Source organism: Cryptomeria japonica, chromosome 6 (assembly GCF_030272615.1).
Source record: "Cryptomeria japonica chromosome 6, Sugi_1.0, whole genome shotgun sequence".
NCBI classification, from domain to species: Eukaryota; Viridiplantae; Streptophyta; class Pinopsida; order Cupressales; family Cupressaceae; genus Cryptomeria; species Cryptomeria japonica.
Window position 1 is genome coordinate 8,240,524 of NC_081410.1, and position 14,269 is coordinate 8,254,792.

Below are 14,269 nucleotides of genomic sequence, written 5' to 3' on the forward strand. Positions count from 1 at the left end.
TTTTTTCAAAAGTTAATATTAATGTTGTTTGTATTATGATAATATAAATATTTTTTAATAAAATAAAAGCAATTATAACGTTATTTTAAAAATACATTTAAATTATAGTGAAATTCATTATTTAGTTTTTTATTATAATAAACCCAATTAATACTTATTTTAAAATATTTATATATTAGAATTAGAATTAGAATATATTTGATTAAAAATATTTATAATTATTTAATATTCATTTAAAAATTTCAAATAATAATAAATTATTTTTATATTTTATGTATGTTTCAATCACAAAATTGAATAATTATATAATTAAAATAATCTTATATAATTTCAATTTTAATTTTAATTCTTAAAAATTAATCAAATAGCGTAAAAGTACAATGACACCCATCCATTTTTTCGTGTAATTTTAATGATTTGAAATTTAAAAAAAAACTAAAAACTAAAATCTAAATTAAAAAGAAACTTTCTATTATTATTATTTATTATGACTAGATAACGAATAATTTTAAAATAAGTTAAAACTAAAATCTAAATTAAAAAGCAACTTTCTATTATTATTATTTATTAAATAAAAAAAACAAATCTAAATTAAAAAGCAACTTAATGTTATTTTTATTTTTTTCATCAAATCTAAATTAAAAAACAACAAATTATTGTAAAAGAAACTTCTATTTATTTTATTTTTTTGCATGCAAATCATTTCATATTTTCAAATCTAGATTTAAAAGAAAGTAATTATTAACTATATGAAATTAATTAATCTATGTTAAAAGTAATAAAGAAAATTCTATTTATTTTATTTTTTGCACAAAAATCATTTCATATTTTAAATCTAAATCTAAGAAACTAATTATTAACCATATAAAATTAATTAATCTATGTTAAAAATAAAGAATTAATAAAGATTTTTAAAATTTGATATCTCTTACTGTCCTCTAGGCTCTACATATAGTTAATATAACCTTAACCTTAGATTAATTTAAAAATATATAATTGTAATTGTAACTTAATTTATATAATAATTATAATTAAAAACTTAATCTTAGATTTAATTTTCAATTATAATTATTTAAAAAATTATAAATAAATTTCATTTTTATCTTTAATTTTTTTTAATTTTAACATAATAAATAAATAAAAATTAGTATATCTCAATACTAATATAAAATGTAAAACAAAAACCTTATAAACAAATAAACATATATCAAAAACCCTCTTATTTTCCACGGGCTGCGTAAATATTGAAAATGTTAAGCAGCATAAGAAAGAATGAACATTCCGTGACTGTTTTTTAACAGACCACCAACCGCAAGCAGAGAAAATTTATACTGCGTGTGAGGAAACGGCCGTTGTGTCCAGACGTAAATTAATGGGACAGCGATACCAAAAAGATGTAAGGAATGATGTAGACAGTGTACTTGGTGATACAGTCACCGAGAAAAATCAATGGACGCAACTGTTTGAATCGTCTTTTATAGATTTTTGTGAGCTTTCAATCATTGATTTTTATAATCAACCTGGCCATTTCAAATAAGAGATGCCTTCGGTGTAAAAATTCATGAGAAGTGCAAAGAAGAATGGACAAGCCATGGATGTTGGGTGAGAACAGCATGATTGGCTTCAGCAAAACGAAAAAGAAAAAATCTTTAGAAAGATTTTGTACTACGACAAGCTGAATCCCATGTATGGTCCAAGATTTGACAACCCATTCATGAAGACAACTTTTAGAGGGTACCTTCCCATAAAGTAACCCAAAGGGTGAAATTTTCTACCCATATAGAAGCTTCATCAAACGTTGGAACTGGAAGCACAACATCTAGACGTGGGTCAAGAGACTTACCTCTGAAACACCTTCAAGATGAATTACATGAGACTTGTTGATTCCATCACACAAGTCATTTAATGCATATTTGGAAACCTGTCGTGCTTCAACTTTTATCAGACAACTATTACTTAGACATCTTTGTTCAAGTTGCTTCTTTTTTTTGTATATTCATGGCTTATCCAAGAAGAATGTAAAGGTCACGGATCAGTTTTAGCAAATCAAACATCAAATTATGCAATTTTAGGCCTACAATATTTTTAACAACGTCAAAGAATGTTTCAGTTTATGAACTGAATCTCTGTCGCTCCTTCTTTTAGCCCTCCTCATCGCTGCCTTCTAATTTTTGGTAGTGTTTACTTGTTTAAGGTTCTCTTCTAAATACCTGTTTATAGTGCTCTTATTATTTGTGATTTGCTTGTTAGAAAAAGGCCGAAGGGTTACTACTAGTAGTAAAAAACCAAAAAATTGGTTGGTGACTAAACACCTATCCAAGGTAAGGAAAACGGCCATTCGACTCTTTTCATGCTGGAATATTCAGATTTCCTCGTGCACTGGGTAATCTTCATAATTAAATCTTTCTGTACTGCCACATCTGAGGGAAACATACTTAGTGCCCTCTGTCGCATTATTCTACTGGACACCAAATCATTCAATTTTTTGCCGAAATATGCCTAGATCTGAAATTGCCTGTACTAAAGATGCCCTCTGACCTAAATTGATTTTTATCATGCAGTAGGTTACCCATTCAGACAGCAGAAAATTGTATTCAGTCCACGGTTAATATTTCTTTTTATTGACAGTTTTAAGCTTTGCGGAACACCCACTATATATTTAAGTTTTTGGTATTTCTACTGTAAAAGAAGTCATGCCTCACTAGCACTGTAATAAAATCTCTCCACAAAACTTGACATAATTATCCTCGTGTTTCTAAATGTATAAACCATTTGATTATGTACCAAAAAACCTTACAAATATGGCCAAGCTAATGATACCCTCTCAGTTTGTTTAAAAAAAACATGCTTGGGTGGTTTTCTTAAGATTATGTCGGAGATTTTTCACATGGATGGGTCCACAACAGACTCAGCCAGCAAGTATCTGGTCACACTCTAATCAAAGGCTTTCGTACTACAAAAGAAGGATCTTATTTAAGGTAAAAAACAAAAGCTGTCACATGTTGCGATGAGTTGTCAAATATTGATATAAATCCAAACCAGAGTTTGCCATTTACATAAATCTAAAAAATAAGTCATATAATTTGATGCTGATACAGAAAAGATGTCATACATGACAGGAATTGTTTTGGAGAAGCACTACTCTATTCCGTGTGACTAAGATGATTTGACGTGCATACAACAATGTTACCATACTTTGACAAGGAAATGATGTACAGATGATAGAAATTCGATTGTCAGCATCTTAGAATAAGAGGTCGATATTAAAGAAATATTTCTTTGGGGCTTGGTAGGAATCTTAGAAAGGAAAGGATAATTATATATAAAATTTGAGGTTTTCTCATAAATTGCAGCCATTTGTAACAGTTATTCCTGTTAAAAAGCAGATATCGGTAGTCAACTGATCGTTCTCACTTGAAGATAGATTTTGAAGGAGATACCTCACGTCATAATTCCTTTTCTCTCTAATTTTTCTAGAAAAGATTGTTCGTCTCATTAGGTATAATGGATTGTGAAAATTTAAGAGCCTTTATTGACTTATATTTATGGCGATTACTGCATTTTTATTTGCCAAAATATGCCATGCTCAAAAAATATCAGTCCAATCTGTACAACTAACGCTTTGACCAGTTCCTTCTTTTTTTAGTTATCATTGACTATTTTTGTGGCAGAATTTCATATTCAAATGTCACTTAAAGCAGAACTTGTACCTCCGATAGCATGCATTATCACACGAAAGTGAAAAATAAGTAGATCAAGTAATGATCCAATGGTGACAGCACATATCCACATGAATTTGACTCTTATATAAATTGCTCACCCAAAGATTCTACAAAATGGTTTAGCATGATAAAAGAACAAAATAAAAAACTAACAATGAATCCTTTCTTTTGTCTTCTTATCAAACTCCATCTTCTTCAAACTAATTCACAAATCCTAACTCCTATTTGAAACCTGCTTAACCTTCATATCTTTCAAAAGCCTCAAGACAAATCTCAAGCTCCCTGTGAATTGAAAAACTTTACAAGAATCCTAACAATTTATTTGGTCTTGTTTGAAATGGCTGAGTTTGAATAACGTGGAACTTGACCCTTCTTGGCCTTGGAAATTTTGTAGTAAACAGACATGAAATTGTGCTCTGCTCCATACCTGCACATTGTTGTTCGAAAGAAAAAGAAGCAAGAACATTATTTAGGGACACTTTAAAAGCATTGAAAGAGACAGGAAAACCTTTTTTTTAATTTAATTTTAAGCATAGATTGTCTTTGTTTCTATAAAGGATTACGGATTTTGGATCCTTCCATCACCGAAAAGCAATGACAGGGTCATGTTGTCCATTGATCTAAACAAAGGGTCACCTTATACCCTTCAAACCCACTTTTAAAAACCATAAAAAACCTTGGAAAAGATACACTCACTTTTTACGAACTGCATCATATAATGTCCGGTCAAACATCTGCCAGAACTCTTCCTCGCTTTGTTCTGAGACTGCATACAGGCATTGATAAGACCTGTTGTCCCTAAGCCATTTCTCCATACTTTTGGTGGCTTCCACCCCATTCCACACTTCATTTCTAAGGACTGGCAATGGCACAGTCCAGATTCCAATGTCTGTCCACATCTGAGCTTCTTCTGTATCCCCAGGCTCCATGTTTTTCTCATATTCAGGCTCACAGTCCAGCATTGTACCCATCCTCCTCTTTGGAAGTCGGTGAGGGCACATCCAGAGAGGATAAGTCTGCACAGAGGCAGATATGTATTAAAAGATACATCCACCATATAATGACATGTAACATAATTATAACATATACTGAACACTTGAAAATTTGAATCTTAAACTGAACAGTAACAGAAGCAGACCTCGAAACTGAGTAAATAGACTTTGATAAAATCAATTGACCTTAGTTTTATCGTCGTCTTACAACTAAAAGATAAGCCCACTATCTAATCATATTAGGATATTACACATATTTGAATACACGAAATTTGAAATTGGAACCCTTAAAAGCAATCATCTCATAAGAAAAAACTTTGCCTAAATTGCTTTTAAATCATCTCAAACTAAACGTTCAAGGATCTCCACTGCCACAACAGCACCCACAAATCTAAGACAAAGGTTGTAGTGTAACAACGATGTAATTATTTCAAGAATGAATTGTTACAAATCTTTAAAATGCTGTCTTAAGAATCAAGACTAAGCTACACCATTTTAGATGTTATCTCACCCAGGATTTACCAAATGAGAAAAACACGTTGTGCTCAAAGGAAAAGTCAACAATCTAAGATATATATTTACCTCAAATGTTTCATGAACAAACTTGATAGCTTCTGGGACCTTTCGAGCTGGAATAAGCATATCTTGGCAAGCATGGCGTTCAGTGTAGTAGTTTCTTAGTGAATCTGTCATGGTCAATTTCAAAAGACTTACCTACAACATCAGAAGAGGATAAATAGTCATTATATTATATTTTCAATTTTTTTAATAATCATAATGTAGTGTATTGTAAATGTCTTTTCCTCATATATGGTAGAGAGCTTGTAAGTGACTTCACAACTGTAACAGCTACAAACTTCATGTAGAAGTTTAAATTTTTTAATTTGCATAGCCTTTCTTTTACCCTAGTTCATTTTAGATGAATTAAGCATTCCTCTCGTCCACTGTAAACTAGCTGTACTTTTACAGTCTTGTCGATCTATTGTAGTCTTTCATGCACAGTAATATACCTTAATTTTTTCTTATACTAGTTAAAATTACTATTACCAACTGCCCTTTTAAGACAACTATATTACTAAGGGAAAAAAAGCCTGTTGATATGACCACCACCGTTGAAAGGAGAAAAAATATAATGCCCACAATTACAGAAAAGTCAACAGAAATAGAAATATAGCAATAAATTACAATTTCGTTCAATACGAGAAAATGGGTTCTAACAAAGCATTTCCTATCTAAATTTTAGAAAGAAGTTACGAAAAAAATGCATTTTTTAACAATTTCTATTACCAAACAATTATAAAGAATCATATGAAAAAGCCCATTCAAAGCACCTTTTGATATCACTCCTACCCTACCATTGAAATGAAACCTATGTTACCGGGTTCGCCTCTTTTGGTCCACACATCCGAACCGGGTTCGCTTTGGGTATGTAGCCAGGTGTTTGGGTTCGCCAGGTACAAACCCAAGCGTATCCAAAGGTGCTGAGCACCAAAACATAACAAAAATAGACATTTTTGACCTTTTTTCATACTATTAAATGTAGTTAGTTTTATAATTCTGAATATTTCTTTTTATATATATATATATATATACAAACCTGACCCACGAACCCAAAGGGCAAATTTTTTTTTACCCAAACCGGTAACTTAGAAAGAAACCAAAACAAAAACAAGATTGCAACATTAAATGCAATCTAAACAAGGCATTGAAAATCCCTCTGCGCCATACGAAAATGTAAAATTGGGAGGTCATAATGCATTTTCTTCAACAACAAACTTGCAGTCAACAGTTAATCTATCTAGAGATTCATATTAAATTATTAAATGTCTCCAAAGAATATGATAACAAAGAGAAAAGAAAGCAAAAACGATCAATGAGGACATTGAGAAAGTACGTGCAGAACCTTAAAAAGTAAAATTTCAAGAATATAATAAAAAAATAGTTCTCCTTTCTAGTTTTGAAAACAACAAATGCAGTTTAACCAGAAAATATTGTTAAAGAGAAACCCTATGGAATAATCAAACAAAATTGTTCAGGTGTAATTTTACCTTGGGGGGCATTAACCATCCGAGGAAGAACCTAAAAAGTGGGTGGTTCCCAAAGGGAATAAGGAGAGCACCTTCCCAGTACAAGGATCTGGTGTGCCTGTGATGATACTGTCTAGAAGGTACGTACTCCACAAACTTGCCTCTCTTCAGTGCACTCTGCATAATAGTGTAGAACCATGGCTTATACCACCAGCCAATCTCATTGATCACATTCCCCTTTTTCATTGCTTCTTCTCTAGAAGCATATTTGCCTGTTGAGATCACAGCTGTGGTGTCACTAAACAGAGCAGACTCGATAAAATCTGGTACCTGTAAAAACAATTGCTAAAATCAGAAGCAGGTTTTTCTTCCAGATATCAAAGGAACAGAGAAAGGATTGCCAAAATTCTAATAAAAAGGAAACATAAGAGCAGTCTTTTCTCTTCCAAACACACTAAATAAGAAGCTGAAATTCATAAAGGACTTAAGCCTATCTAATGGACAAGGGATATTTTGAATTCATTACTTCCTTTTGTAGATGGTCATTCATGGTTGAAAGAAGTTCAACATTGTGTCAATTCGACAAAATAGAATGAACTAATCTTCTTTCACAGAGCACTTGTACCCCAATAAGGAAGGAGTCCCGTGCAGGGGATTATTGCCTAAGGATTTATTGAGCAGGTAACCTGTGCCGTGGGCTGCAGGATCAAGTCAAATCTTCCCTACTGAAACCAAAGCGGCAATTTTAGTGACAAGAAACTCGTTGTCAAAGAGGTAGACTAGAAGTTTGCAGAACTTGCTGGAAAGCCTTTTGGCAATTTTATTGTCAAATGGTAGCTGGACGCAGTTTAACTTTATCATGCCAATTGTGACACGATTGTATCAACAAAGCTATAATAGCAGTACATCAGCATATAAACTACCTTTACGGAAGAACTCAAATAAGAAGAGTTTTCTATTCTTCATATACACTAGAGAAGTAGCTTAAATATGTGAGGTACTCTGTCCTCTTAAGACAAAATAGCAGTGTGTAGTTGTACCTTATTCTTTGCTCCTACAGAAGTCCTTATGTAGGAAAAGGGGGTAGGTCCAGCACAACTAATCAGTAAATGTACAAAACAAGTAGGGCCATGTCATTTGTGATAAATTCAAATAAGCAAATATATTTTAACAGAACACTGATGCCATGTATATATAAGAGGCAAAAGTCATTGCCCAAGTCATTGCCAAACTGATCACTATGCACGCTACTGTGCTACCCCTACTGAAGCTAATGAAAATAGACAAGTGTTCCAATAGCCTAAACAGTGATGATGATATACCGTATAAATTCAAACCAAACTTTAAAAGAAATCAAGCGTAGAGAATAAGAGAGAAAATCTGAAAGTCCTTTCTTTTCTTAAAGGTAGCTTCACAAATAACTAAGGTAAATTATTTTGAAGACAGAAATCAGAAATTTCTTTATGGTTTGACTGTTTATGAAATCAAATCGTTCATAAATCCATCTCCATGAGGGTTCTAAAGAAAGGTGATAACGAAAGCAGAAGAAACTATAGACAATTAAAAATGAGCTATGTTTGAAAATTAATATCATATTTCATTTATATATTAATGGATAAAATATGGAAAAACCTAAAGAGGTTCAAATAACTGATCTACAGAACAATGTAGATTGATTCCAAACTTTTGCAATCAAATCAGCAAATTTTTTTTTGAACTCCAACAAATATTTGACCAAATTAGGCTCTTATAAATCAGCAAACACTAAACAGTGTAGATTCATTCCCCACTCATTTATCAATCTTAGCTGTTGGTAATTCAAAGTCCACTTGTTTGAGCCAATTTAGGCAATTTAATAAACGGGCAAACACTCAAGCGGATCAAATAAATGATGCGTGAAACAGTGTAGCTTTGGTACTCCAACATTTTGAGCGAATGTAATACTGAACTCCAAGACAATAAAATAGGGGATTACTTAAGTGTTCAAATAAATGACATACAAAACGGTGAAGATTCATCAAAACACAGTTTGGAGTTCACCTACAAAGTTTGGGCTCCAATTATTTGAGCCGATTTAGGTACTTCAATAAAACAGGCAAACACCAAGTCAAGCCTACTGATTAATGCAGATTTATTCCAAATAGTTTAGGAACTTCGATAAAGATAGTCACTAACAATAAAGTGGCTCAAAGAGTGACTCCCTTTGACAGAGAAATGTAAAGGTTCAGACAAGGGTGCGGTTCATTTTCCTCCCAACGAAAATTGTTTATCCTCTTCTTTGGCATTCACGTGACCCTCCTAATCTCAACCATAAGGGATCTGATTCAGATAAGCATTATATACTACATACCTTAAGAGGTGTTCCTGTTTTTTTCGGTGTTTTGCCATTTGTTTTGTTGTCTCCTTCCATGGGGTGTAGTGGTTTGTCTTTGTGATATGACTCCTAGTATTTCTTGTTGTTCTTGGTTGTTTTCCTCACTTCTTTTATGGATTTGTTCCTTCCAGTTCATAGCTCCAGTCAAAAGTGTAAAATGGTTCAAATAACTGCCACACAGAACTTTGGAATGGATGTACACTGCTAGTATTCTCAGCCAGTTTAAATACTTTGTTACAATTGACATTAAGTAGCTCAAATGACTGATGCAAAGAACATTACAGTGTGGAATGAATATGCAACATTGTTACTCCAATTATTTGAGCCAGTTTAGGCACTTCCATAAAATAGGCAAGCAGTGAAGTATCCCCAATTCAGGCACTTTCACTGAAATAGGCGAGCAGTAAAGTTACTCTATTCAAGGAAAGTGAAGATCCAAATCTACAGTGTTTTTCCAGATGTTTGCTGATATCAATTGAGGCAACAAATTCAAAAGACAAAAACAAAGTAGAAAGTGAAACTGCGGGAAGATAAACCTAGTGCTCCATCGTCAAATCTGTTCCTATGATAATGACAAATGCAAAACAATCCCTCCGGATGATCTGAGACGTATAAGAAACAAAGAATCTCTATAACTCCCTTAATTAAAATCAAATGTCTCACGGCGTGTATCTGAAACTTAAAATACAAATAGGTCAAATACATTTCAAAAAAAAACAAATCTAATAAATTAAAGATCTAAATGTTCTCCAGCCTATGAATTTAAAAAATCTATGAGTAGATCGCCTTTCCACAGGAACATGATTAAATGTTGTGGGTGTAATTGATGCCCAAATAGGTCATCAACGCGTCAATTGCACAGGAAAAAGAAGAAGGTAAAATTATAACCAATTAAAATCTAAGATTCTTCAATCCTCGAATATAATTCTATCCGGGTTCGAAGGGCCGTTAGATGGGTCTCTCTAAAATTCTAATAAATTGAGCATCTACGACTTCTACAATCCTCGAATATTATACCATCCAAGTTCCCTTGCCCTTGGCTGACTGGGTCCCCTGGCCTGCATTTATTACCCAGATACGTACACCAACAAATGAAATGCTTTCATGCATCGGCCAAAACAAAAATGATTCTTCATGGAGCCCATCTTGAACTAGCATAATACAGTGCTCAATTAGAAAAGAAATAAAATTACAACAATATAAAGATCCAAATGCTTCTACAGTCCAAAATATCAGAAAATAATTATTGATCAAATCACTTTCCACCCAGCGATGAGATATAACCTTATCTTGTCCACCATCGGCGGGCACCTGGAAGCTCTCCTGGAATCGCTTGGCAATTTCATCGAGGTCACCTGTAACAGGCGTGTAAGTAACCTTCATATAATCTTTAATAGGCGTAAGCTTAATTTCAGCCCCAACAAGCAGCCCAATCGACCCATGCGACCACGGCACAGCATGAAACAGATCAGAGTACTCATTGTCAGCCGTGGCCCGGACAAGCGATCCGTCAGCAAGAACGAGCTCATACGCCACACAGCTATCAGCAAAGAGGCCGAACAGATGGCTCGTGCCTTCGATTCCATAACCATTAATACACCCACCAACGGTAAGATCGTCGAGCTCAGGCAGCACTTGGGGAGCGAGGCCAAACCCAAAAACCTTGGCGCTTGCCTCAGACATGCAAACCATGGGCTCGCATTTCATGATTTTCCGCTCAGTGTCGACCCAAACAATGGTCGTGAGGTGCGACAGATCGACCTCGAAGCGGTGCGAGCGCTTGTGCTCAGAGTTCCGCATGGAGACCTCAAGCCAAGGCTTCCGGGCCGTGCAGATGAGCCCATCACGCCCCGGACGGCGGGCCCGAACGCGCTCCTGGACCTTCTTCACTGCCCGCTGGTGCTTTTCTTCCGAGGGTGCCCCGTACAGCACGCACCGCAGCAGAGCCCGCCATCGGATCCACTGGTAAAAGATAAACGAGAGAGGCAGCACCACAGGCACTATCAACACCCACCGGAACGACACCAGGAAGTCCACCCACGAAGCTGGGCGCTTCGGCCTCCGGCTGCTACTGGTGCTCATTGTTTGTTCCAATGGAGAGGGAGAATTGTGGGCTTACTTAAATCTGCCAGTCCTCGAGATCTGTGAAAGTGCACATGCACGCCCGTTGCCATTAGCCTGACAGGGGATATTATATAATCATGGTACGCTGTTCCGGGATAAAGCGCAGCTTACATAGGTAGCGGGGGGGGGTCCCAAGACTCGAACCAATCCAACACGGTAATTTTAACAGCTATCTATTTTGAGTGGGGTCGTGTTCGTTTATCCTATACTAACACCTGGACAGTACCAGTGTGCAGCGGATCCGCCGATTGGCCAAGCCTACTGGGGATGTTTTTAGCTAATCTTGTTTTTTTTGGGCTTGTGCCGCCTGTTCTAACTTACCTGGAAGACCAAATTTTGAGCTGATTTTGTTTTCTTGGGCTTGTCCGCCTGTTCTGACTCGACGTTGGAGATCTGCCGTGCAAAAATTCCATTGTCTTTGTGAACTCTAAGAATGATGTTCTTGTCTTTTTTTAATTTGGTGAGTACAACAGATTTTTGGCTGGGGTCACAAATGGGAAAATTTAATTGTTTTTGTGAACTCTAAGATGATGATGCTGTCGTTCTTTTTATTTTTATTTTTGGTGGTGAGAACAACAGATTTTTGGCTGGGGTCATAAATGGGACAAACCTCATTCTTGATATGAATGTATAGTATGAAGGTGAATTATCTAAACATGCGAACATGGTAGTCCAGTAAGGGCACAAACTTGTAAGTACATTAGTCTAGTGAGGGTTTGGAGTGTTTCAAATATGGTGTCAGCATATTGTGTTGTCATTGATGTCAACCTTCGGTGTATTGTGTTATCATTGATGCTTACACTTGTATGTTGATGATGTGTAGTGATGATATCGAAGTTCATGGTTGAATGACATGCCTTGATTGATGACAATAAATGTCAATTGTGTGGGTAACCATGATGACATACTAAGATGATGATTAGAAGTATGAAGATGATTTGAACATGATGGTGATGGCCATGAGCATGTTGTAAACTGTTGTTTCATCTTTCTTGTTTGCACCTGAGTAAGGAATTGATGTTACAAAGATGTTTTGGTCTCTCAATATTGTTGAAAGAATGAGAATAAGTTGTACTTTTACTATCTGGGAGAATGCTCCCCATCTCTCTATAGTTGAAGATATGAACTTGCGGTTTGGAATTTAGCTTGTATATGCTACAAATGATGTATCTTTCTATATTCTGGTCATTGGAGTTGTTGCATATGGTTCTGGTAATTGCAGTATGCAAACAACTTGGTTGTATGTCAAACCAGACCAAAAAACCCTCTGCTTTTATCTTCATTTATGTGTTTGTTTATGTGGTTGGGTGTGTTAATGCATGATAGTTTTGGTAAGATAAATGATTGAATGAGAGATAATTCAATCATTTATCCTATCGATAAACTATTAGGAAAACTTCAAGCTATTGTTCTTTCATTTGATGATCTTTCTTCACTTGTATATGTCCAAACTACTTAGTTCTATCAATGCTCAAGCTATCGATTATCATATCATAGCATAGTATACCAATTAATATTGGTTTGCATTATAACTGTGATCACCGATTATTATCGGGCTAACCATGTATCCCGATTTATATCGGTTGATTTATCAACAGTAAACAAATAATGATTATCGGGATTAACCGATTGTTATCGGGTGGCAAAGCATACACCGCTTGGTATCTAACTATTAGTTAATCGATCACCAAGTCACGCAGACACCAATTGGCATCGGTTAACATGTCACGTAGACACCGATTGGCATCAGATAATAAGTTACGTAGACCCCAATTAGTATCGGGTTGTTGATTAAAGTAAACACCGATTGGTAATTATAATTCAAAGGGTGCGATCAAGTAACGTCTTGATCGGTCATGTCTATGAGACATGACCGGTCAAGGCATTGCTTGATCCTCCCCTCTTGCATATATATATCAATCGATATTTGTGAGAAGGATATCGAAATCTATAAATGCTCCTCTCACCTGCCATACAAAAGAAGATAATTAGATTTATCATATAAATAGATAATACATAGATCAAGAAAATATAAAATAGAATACATCTTGCATATTGAATTGAAAATTGAACATTATTTACAATATATACATAAAATATAACTTAAAGTATAAGAAATGTTACTTATACTTAAATGTTATATTTTATGTATATATCCTACTGAAAAACCTAATGGAATGTAAGTGAATTGCATTTTATTGACAGACAGAACCGCGTACGCAGTTTTAGTTTTTAAACCGCGTACGAGGTTAGTATGCTTTAAACCACGTATGCGGTTACTATTCTTTAAACCACGTACGCAGTTAGTATGTTTCACCTCGTGCACGCGGTTTAGCTTTGGTTAGGCTCGGCAAAATGAGCCTAAACGCGTACGGGGTTCTTTAAATTTGAAATACCCCGTGCGCGTTTTGGTGTTTTTCATGTTTGTTTTTTGGTGTGTCCACTTTTATGACCACCATCTTTGTGCACTTACCCATACATCTTGCATATTGAATTAAAAATTGAACATCATTTACATGGTATCAGAGCTATAGTTAAATCAAACCTGAGGCTGTTAAATTTTGTGGAAAATTCAAAACAAGCATATATTCAACATCACAATTCTTCTAATGGCTAGCACTATCACATTTGAAGATAGACTCAGAGGAGGTGATGACTTCTCGGCATGGAAGTTCAGAATTCAAATGATTCTAAAAGAAAATAAAGTTGAATCATTTGTAAAAACTAAAACTGCAGAACCTAAGACTGAACCTGACAAAACAACTTGGAGAGATGGAAATGAAAAGGCCATCAAAATCATAGTTGATGGGGTGAGAAATAATATTATACCCATCATAAGGAAACATGAAACAACCTACAACATGTTCAAAGCACTTGAAGATGCATTTGAGATATCTAATGCCAGTAGAACCTTAGCTTTAAAAAGAGAAATAAATCACATAGCCATGATCAAAGGAGAATAAGTCAATGCCTACTTCATGCGAATATCAGCCCTAAGGGATGAATTGGCAACCCTTGGATATGAGATCC

General features: G+C 34.8%; 1 protein-coding gene across 1 annotated transcript; it reads right to left on the reverse strand.

Moving 5' to 3' along the window:
- Positions 1 to 3,785: 3,785 nt before the first annotated feature.
- Positions 3,786 to 11,662, reverse strand: LOC131069405 (delta(24)-sterol reductase). Its single transcript, XM_058004813.1, has 5 exons — positions 10,400 to 11,662; positions 6,763 to 7,071; positions 5,297 to 5,428; positions 4,419 to 4,738; positions 3,786 to 4,149 (listed from the first exon to the last, which is right to left on the reverse strand). The coding sequence occupies exons 1-5, from the start codon at positions 11,195 to 11,197 to the stop codon at positions 4,041 to 4,043; spliced, it is 1,668 nt and encodes a 555-aa protein (XP_057860796.1). The 5' UTR covers positions 11,198 to 11,662; the 3' UTR covers positions 3,786 to 4,040.
- Between the last annotated feature and the right edge of the window lie 2,607 nt (positions 11,663 to 14,269).

Bases quoted from the DNA above. Each gene is read 5' to 3' on its own strand.
- LOC131069405 (XM_058004813.1), bottom strand. From the start codon at position 11,197: ATGAGCACCAGTAGCAGCCGGAGGCCGAAGCGCCCAGCTTCGTGGGTG. The intron at 7,072-10,399 runs GTTATATCTCAT...TTGTTTTTACAG, and splicing joins CCGATGGTGGACAAGATAAG to GTACCAGATTTTATCGAGTC. The intron at 4,739-5,296 runs GTAAATATATAT...GCCTCTGTGCAG, and splicing joins TTGTTCATGAAACATTTGAG to ACTTATCCTCTCTGGATGTG.